General features: G+C 38.9%; 1 protein-coding gene across 2 annotated transcripts; it reads left to right on the plus strand.

Annotated features, from left to right (window-relative positions):
- The first annotated feature begins 4310 nt into the window (after positions 1-4310).
- On the plus strand, positions 4311-9001 carry LOC141429455 (uncharacterized). Of its 2 annotated transcripts, XM_074089764.1 has the most exons (4): positions 4311-4652; positions 5000-5211; positions 5803-6047; positions 7850-9001. In XM_074089764.1, exons 1-3 carry the CDS (start codon positions 4523-4525, stop codon positions 6037-6039), a joined length of 579 nt encoding a protein of 192 aa, XP_073945865.1. In that variant the 5' UTR covers positions 4311-4522; the 3' UTR covers positions 6040-6047; positions 7850-9001. The 2 variants fall into 2 exon arrangements, with proteins under 2 accessions (XP_073945865.1, XP_073945864.1); XM_074089763.1 differs by having other exon boundaries at positions 5000-6047.
- The last annotated feature ends 238 nt before the right edge of the window (positions 9002-9239 follow it).

Raw genomic sequence — 9239 nt, forward strand, 5'->3', positions numbered from 1 at the left:
GTTTGTTGGCTTGGATGGCGTTACAACCGCGTTGATTTAATGAGCTGGTCGCTAAAAATAACAACTGTTACTATTTGGTAATAGACGGTATAATCGTTATCTTGGAGGTGGCTTACTTACGTGCGAAATTTTGCGTCCATCATCATCATCCTCACGCATCCTCACTGCTGAGCACAGGCCTCCTCGCAGAATGAGAGGGCCCACGCCATTGAATTGCTTCGCAAGTTTATGAAGGTTTCCTCACGATATTTTCTTTCACTTTAAAAGTCGTGGTGATGAATGAAAAGAAGGAAAAGAAAATAAATAAAATATTTCACGAAATGATCCAAAATCAGCAAAAATTGCCCTTCTTGCGAGCCGCGTTGATCTGGTTATCATTATCATACATTAAAAATAAAACAATTTTACCAAAGTGAAAGACCGACACAATAGGTATGCAGATTCGAAAAACAAATGACAAGAAAAAAGACTAAACATTAAAAAAATATAATAATAATAATATCATGGGACACTTGACGCCAATTGACCTAGTCCCAAACTAAGCAAAGCTTGTACTATGGATACTAGGCAACGGATGAACATACTTATATAGATAAACACATACTTAGATACATATTAAACATCCAAGACCCGAGAACAAACATTCGTATTATTCATACAAATACCTGCCCCGACCGGGAATCGAACCCGGGACCTCAAGCTTCGTAGTCAGGTTCTCTAAGCACTTGGCCATCCGGTCGTCAATATGACATTTACCTAGACATAAGCTACACTCCTTTACCATTTTGTCTATAACCAACAAAAAAGAAAATGAGGAAAAAAAAAACAATAAATGCAATTTCGCACATGAATTTTGGAAAACTAAGACGTGTGAGCCCGGATTTGAACAAACGATCCTCAGCTCGAGAGGCCACAGGTCAAAAGGCTTCAAAACGAATTTAAAACCTTACTTGATTCTAGTTAATTCTGTAAAGTCGGCGATTTCTTGTTAGCCCATTACCAAAAGGAATTACTTACCTACCGGCTAAAATACACTGTGTCACAGTTTTATCCCTATAAATACTTGCTATGATTGTGTCATAACATAATTCTGTATATTTCAGGGAATGTTTGCAAAATTTAGAGAGGTTATAGGTTTTTAATAGGAATTTTCGATTCAGGAGCTATATACCTAAGGAGTTCCCAATCCGCACTGGGCCCGCGTGGGAACTATGGCCCAAGCCCTCTTGATCTGAGAGGAGGCCTGTGCCCAGCAGTGGGACGTATATAGGCTGGGATGATGATGATGATACCTAAGTCACGCCTTTAACTTGGTTATAGAGAGTTTTGTGGTACTTACTTACACTTTGACAAACGAATGTAAGTAGGTACCTATGAAAACATTCGTCAACTTCAATTAAAAATTACTGACAAACTTAATTACCCATGAAACTGAACCAACCATTAAGTAACTATGTAGGTACGGGAAAAGTTCCGAATTAAAATTAGACCTTTTATGCGTTACATCCTACTTATATTTACAAACGCGAAAGTTTGTGAGGATGGATGGATGTTTCTTACTCTTTTACGCAGAAACGGATGAAAGATTGATAGCTGGACATCTAGAATAACACATAGGCTAATTTTTATCCCGATATTATCACAGGATTGGGATAAAATCTGGAAATTTCACCCGCTGGGCTTAGAATCATGAAATTTGGCACATTATTTTTAATGCAACGTCAATGAAGACCACGATTGTATTTTGGGAATTCCCAAATTTGTTTTTTTTTTCAGACGAAGAGCGGCTAATACTATAGGTACGTAATAAAGATGAAAAGCAATCTTGCGACAGACGATCTTTAATTTCGGCCAGTAATTAATTAAGTAACTAAGTACACACAAAACTAGTATTATTGTAATTTAGTTGACTAAATAAACATGATGCCGATTTTCATAGGGAAAACCGAGAATTTTGTTTTCCGGTTTTTCACACCTTCTTAAGGAGTCAACAATTCGGCTGCGTTTACGCATAATGATTGTCTGCAGGCACAGTCATTTAATTGACCGCACAAATTAATGATTTTGTTAAGAACAGACAGGAAACCGCATGCAAAAATGATGACTAAGGTTTAAGTCTTAAGTTATCATTTAAATACGTATCAGGGTGACTCCCCTAATTATTCCTCTTAAATTAAAGGGTAAATGGGTTAAGCCAATTTTTAATTTTTTTAAATAATATACCGACCATTATTTTGCCTGTTCTTTTTCTGAGAGCAAAATATCATATTGCAGAGCATTGGCTTTTAACTAAAATATACTTTTAGTAGAAATCTACTCGTTTTCATAGAATTTTTTTCTGTCACCAAAAAAAAAAGATTTAAGTAACAGAAGAAGCGTTTTTTCGATAAGTGATCGAAAAACCGACAATGCATTTTTAACCCTTTGACCATTATTTTTTTAAAGCAATGAATCGAGAACTTTAACGATACGCACAGCATGAATGATTTTTTTTATGATTTTTGAGAAAGAGAAATGTATATATTATTGCAGGGTTTCCGAATTATGAGACGGCAATATGTTTGCCGCTATCAGCCAAGGGCATTAAGTGACAAGACCGTCATGTCAGTTTGCCGGGGGGAACTACGGGTGGCACGACGTATCTAAAATAAATAAATTAAAAACCAATAGATGATCAGAAATAATTAAAACCTTTATTTAACTTAAAACTGAATTCTTTCAAATAAATAACCGGGCAAGAGCATATCGGGCCATGCTTATAGTCAGGGTCCCGTAGCTGCCCGACCTTAATTGAAAACGTGAGTTAAGCAACAACAATATATTATATTATAAGATTGCACGCACGAACAATCAACACTTTTTTTGCGAGATTTTTTACTTCCGTTGTCATTTCTAACTAACACGGCTAATTCAGCAATTAAAAGGCAAATTTGAAGTATTGAATTAAGCTATTGCTCCATATATAAATCAATAACAATTGTAGCCTAACCCACCCTTTCCTTTAATAAACACCAGACACTTAACGGATAGTGGCAAATATATTGCAGTCTTCATTTTTTAGAATTATCAAATAACAGATTTTTTTTCTTTAAACTTTATATCGCCAATCTTGTCTCTGAAAGTTTTATTTACAAACATTTTTGTTCAATTGTAAGGAATAGTTAAAAATCTAAGTTCAGGCCTAAGAATCATCATTTAACATGGGTTGGAATAACGTTTATCTGCTATTCTTTTTTTCGTAAATTGGTACGAGTATGTTCTCTTATGCGAACCAAAAGTTATATTAACTAACAACACGTTCATTGAGAAAAAAATAAAATATCTGAGTCGTATGACGGCAAATATCTTGCCGTTACCCACTAAAGGGTTAAAGAAAATTGATTGCATTGTAGGGCTTGGGAAGTCTACAGCAAATGAAATGCAAGCATTTGAAATGCGAGTTTTAATTTTTTATGATAAAGTAAACGTCCCACTGCTGGTCCCTGCCCCAGTAGTTACCATCTCTAATCTAGGTTGTCATCTATTGGGCACTTTTTTTTATTCGGCTGGATGGCAAACGAGCATGTGGGTCTCCTGATGGTAAGAGATCACCACCGCCCATAAACATCTGCAACACCAGCGGTATTGCAGATGCGTTGCCAACCTAGAGGCCTAAGATGGGATACCTCAAGTGCCAGTAATTACACCGGCTGTCTTACTCTCCACGCCGAAAAACAGCAGTGCAAGCACTGCTGCTTCACGGCAGGATTAGCGAGCAAGATGGTGGTAGCAATCCGGGCGGACCTTGCACAAGGTCCTACCACCTGCAAATGTCATGTCAAACACATTTTCTCACAAACTTTTAATCTGGAGTTGACGTTTAAAGTGTAGACCTGTGAATCGGAGTCGAATAGACAATTTTGTTCCTTGCTCCTTTTTTTGTTTTGCTTTTTTGTGCCTTTGGTTTTTGTTGTATCTCTTACAACAAAAATCGAAGAAGCTCAACAGTCACGTCAGGAAAAAGTATTTTCTTTCTTTCTTTCATTATGATCTCTGCGTCCTCTGAGTTTTCCGCCTCATGTCTCATCTTGAGCTGTAACTTTGTAGCAGCCAGCCCCAGTAGTCTAATAAAATGAGGTGCGTGCCTCTGCCAAATATAATATAATGCCTAAGTATACCTACACTACTCATTTTCATTTGTTGCGGCTACTAAAGCAATATAAAGTATCGTGTTCTTTATCGTTAAAAACCTAAGAAATTGCTTTAATTATACGCTTTAAAACCATTAACATGCAGTTGAAGTTATTTTTAATAACACTAATTATCCTGTCTTCGTCTTACGAGATTTAATTTTTAACTGTAGTAGCCCTGCGCTACGTTCGAATCTATTCGCACCTATTCGTTTAGCACCGTAAAAAAGAAAGAGACAGCAATAGTCACCTCTCTTTTACGTTGCTCGGGCCTAACCACCTCATTCCTGTCCGTGCGCGCGCGGCTATCGCACCTGTTAAAATAAAAGCAAAAGTATCTAAGTGAATTCAAGATGCCGAAAAGGAAATCAATTAAGGAGTCTAAAGAAGATCGATGGCGTCGAAAAATGAAGAAATATGAAGAAAAACTAGGAAGGAAGACCGGTAGAATATTATATTCTTCTGATGAAGAAAGTGATCAAGGTGGGTAATGCTCCACGGTATTTCTACTTATAAAGATTATTAATAATCATTATTTCACCCAGACCTAACACGAGATGTTAGGCAGAGGAAATTAGCGGCTCCGAGTCAATACGCGATATTGACCTATAGCAAATATTAAGGAGTTAATGCGAGACATTAACCACAAATACATAATTGTACCATATAGTTTCAAATTATGTACATTTGCACAGTTGCAAAGCTATTGCCTGGTTGGCAGCTTAGTTCCTGCCTTGCCCATATGGACAGAATAACTACCCACATTTCCAAAAAAAAAAAAAAAAACACTATTACTGGGCATTTAAATAATGCTCACATGCATATTCCAGGCGACCCGCCTCCGTTTCCAACGTTGTCGGTGTCGGAGCCCGAGCTCTGTGAGCCACGGCTAGAGGAAGGCGACGGCCTGCGCACCACTGACGCAGCTCCGCCACCAGGGCCAGCAGCCAGAGCGGCGCCGACAACTGCAGCGCCAGACGCCGCTGCGCCAGACACCGCTGTGCTCGACGCTGCTGCGCCAGACGCCGCAAGTTCAACATTGGTAACAGAAACAGACTTGGTAGGTATTGACCCAGAAATTGACCCTACACTGCTACTTGCGCTGGGCGATTTCGTTCCCGAACCTTCGGAATGGGGCGAAGATATTAATGACAACCTGGCAAAGAGGTGGGAACCGATCTTGAAAGACGGACTCAAAAAAGAGGTTAGAGAAGAAATTCTCAAAAAGTACCTGTTACCTAACAATTGCCAGTTGTCTAAACCGCCTACTCTTAATCCGGAAGTCGCTGCTGTCTTAACAGAATCTTCAAGAAACCGGGATACGCGTATTCTTAAGAAACAGAGTCAAATAGGATGCGCGCTGGCCGTCATCGGTAAAGTAGTATCAGGTATGCTGAAAAAATCAATCGAAGCGCAGGAAGCGCTCCGACTCCTCAGTGACGCATCAAAGCTAATCGCCGATTCGCATCACACTGAAACAGACACTAGGCGTGCCCTTATTACTCCTTTACTAGAGAAAAGCTTTGTTGAGTCTTTTAAAGACCGCAAACGAGATTCCCACTTGTTTGGTGAAAAGCTTGGAGATTTCATCAAATCCTCAAGAGGTATTAAAAAGACCGGACAGTTCATACAGGCAGCTTCAACGTCAAATCAAAATTTAAACGGGAGGGGCCCACCGCCACGCTACCAGCAGCGCGGCTTGAGGACGACCGCGAACCGCGGCGGTGGGACGAGAGCGCTGCAGCACGCCCCCGCGCCGCCGCCGCCGCGCCGCCGCTCGCAGGCGCCAGCATCAGCGCCGGCGCGCCAAGCTCCGCCGCAAGCGGCCCCTGCGCGCCGAACGTTTGCGCAGCGAGCTCCCAGACGGTAGACTCTGAGGTACATGCTGGTCGCTTAAAGTTTTACCTTGAGGCTTGGAGGTCCATAACTGATGACAGTACTATTATCGATACTATTTTGGGTTACAAAATTCCTTTTATTTGTGAACCACATCAAAATCTAGAAACATATCCTAAATTATCGTTATCAAAAGATGAGAATATTTATATAGAAAAAGAACTCTCTCGTTTGACAAAAATTAAAGCCATTCGTCCTTGTAAGTCCTCTGAAGGTCAGTTCATTTCTAGCATATTTGTTGTACCAAAAAGTAACGGCGAAAAACGTCTAATTTTGAACCTTAAAAATCTTAACAAATTTGTAAAAACTCAACATTTTAAGATGGAGGACATAAGGACAGCGTCTAGATTAGTTACAGCGGACTGCTATATGGTTAATTTAGATTTAAAGGAGGCATATTTCTTAGTACCCATATACGAGGGACACACGAAATATTTAAGATTCTATTTTAAAAACGCTTTATATGAATTTTTGGCCTTACCGTTTGGTCTCTGTTCGGCACCCCATGTTTTCACTAAATTAATGAGACCAGTTTCAGCCCACTTGAGATCACGTGGTTTTAAATCTGTCCAATATTTAGATGACAGTTTACTTATAGGCGATACTTTCCAAGATTGTTTAAACAATCTCAACGAAACACTTAATTGTTTAAAAAAGTTGGGATTTGTCATAAATTATACAAAGAGTTCTTTGGTGCCTCAGAAAGAATGCCAGTTCTTAGGTTTTATTTTAAATTCAAAACAATTAACATTAGAGTTACCGGTTAAGAAAAAAAATGACATATTATCACGTACCAGCACTATGCTCAATGCAAAAGCAATGTCAATACGCAGCTTTGCTCGCTATCTAGGCACTCTTACAGCAGCCTGCCCAGCTGTGAAATATAGCTGGTTATACATTAAGTCCTTAGAGAGAGTCCGATATCTAGAATTGTTAAAGAATAATGACGATTATGATCAAATAATGAATGTTCCAAGTAATATACATGATGATTTATTATGGTGGAAAAGGAACATTTTGATTTCATCAAATCCAATCAAACAGCCTGATTACATCTTAGAAATTTTTACGGATGCTTCGCTGGCTGGATGGGGATCAGCTTGCAATGGAGAAAAAATTGGTGGCTCCTGGAATCAAAAAGAGTCTAATCATCATATAAATTACTTGGAACTTCTTGCAGCCTTTTTTGGTTTGAAATCTTTCGCAAGAGACTATAGAAATAGTGACATATTATTGCGTGTGGACAATACCACGGCGATTGCCTATATAAATAAAATGGGAGGAATTCAGTATCCACATTTGAATGACATGGCAAAACAAATCTGGACATGGTGTGAGAAACGAAACATACATGTGTTCGCTTCCTACATTAAGTCTTGTCATAATACCGATGCTGACAAAGAATCCCGAAACATCGATATTGAATGGGAGTTAAACAATCATTCATTTCGTTCAATTGTTACTAAATTTGGTAGGCCAGATATTGATATCTTTGCCTCAAGGATAAATGCAAAGTGCACCAAATATATTTCCTGGAAGAGAGATCCGTATGCCTTCAATATCGATGCCTTTACCGTAAAATGGAGTAGTTATTTTTTCTACGCGTTTCCCCCATTTTCACTGATTTTGAAGGTCCTACAAAAAATTATTCTAGACCGTGCTACCGGTATTATGGTAGTACCACTATGGCCATCTCAGGCGTGGTTTCCGCTATTTAAATCCTTAAGCATCAGTGAAATCATGATATTGTCACCTGATAAATACTTACTCTCCTCTAATTTCAGAGAAACCCATCCGTTGCACCGACGTCTTTCCCTGGCAGTGAGTGTGTTGTCCGGGAAGCGTTGACTAGGCGACGAGTCCCCCAGTCAGCACTGAACATCATGCTTTCATCTTTGTCACGTAACACAATTTCTCAATATAACTCTAGCTTTAAACAATGGTGGCAATACTGTAATATGAGAGGCATTGACGCGTATGATATTCAGGTCCACGATTTACTTGACTTCTTAGCGCAATGCTTGGAGAAGGGATCCTCATATGGGACCCTCAATAACCACCGTTCGGCTTTGGCACTTATTTCTCGAAATAACTTGTCTCAAGACGACCGGATAAAAAGGTTTTTTAAGGGCGTCTTCAAACTAAAACCGTCTTTTCCCAGGTATAACTCTACTTGGGAGCCTAGTATAGTTCTGGATTATCTAAGTAAACTATATCCAAATGAAAATTTACCTTTAGATGTCATCACTAAAAAATTAGTAATGCTATTAGCTTTAGCTTCGGGGCAACGGTGTCAAACGTTATCTCTTATCCGAATACCTAATATAAATATAAACAATGATCGAATAATCATTTCTATAACTGATTTAGTGAAGACCTCTGGTATAGGTAAATGCCAACCAATTTTAGACTTGCCTTTTTTTCTCAACGCAGCTGTGTGTGTCCAGCAGAAACTTTAATTTCATACATGCATAAAACTTCCTCTATCAGACCTCATGATGAAAATAGGCTGATATTAACAACTAAAAACCCAATTCATGCAGCTTCATCTCAAACTATAGGTCGTTGGCTGAAGCAGACACTGGCTTCTAGTGGCATCGACACTGGCGTGTTCAGCGGCCACAGCACTCGGCACGCCGCCACCTCCGCAGCGAGGAGAGCTGGCGTCAGTGTCGATACCATTAGAAGGTCAGCGGGCTGGTCAGCTCAATCGCTGACTTTTGCTAATTTCTATAATCGACCAATAATTGATCAAAATCCTAATTTTGTAAATGCCTTATTTGATGTATAATTAAAAGAGTTATACGATAAAGAATTATAAGTACTAATAAATCGCCTAAATCTGAATATAAACCTCTTGAGACTGTAATATGATTACTCTAAGGTTGTTAAAGTATGAATTATATTAAAATACATGTTGTTGATTAATACTTGGTGTATTATTTTCTTATTGAATCTTCAACATTGACATCTCTGAACATCTACAGTTAAAAATTAAATCTCGTAAGACGAAGACAGGATAATTTAAAGATCAAACGAACTTACCTGAAGTGAAGTTCGATCTTAATTATCCTGTCTTCGTCGAAGAGATTTAAGATCCCTCCCTCCCAGTAAGAAAGCCCCTCTGAATATGTCAATGTTGAGTATACTCAGGGTCTCTGAAAAGAATGAGGT

The sequence above is a fragment of the Choristoneura fumiferana genome, chromosome 7, assembly GCF_025370935.1.
Source record: "Choristoneura fumiferana chromosome 7, NRCan_CFum_1, whole genome shotgun sequence".
In the NCBI taxonomy this organism is placed as follows: Eukaryota; Metazoa; Arthropoda; class Insecta; order Lepidoptera; family Tortricidae; genus Choristoneura; species Choristoneura fumiferana.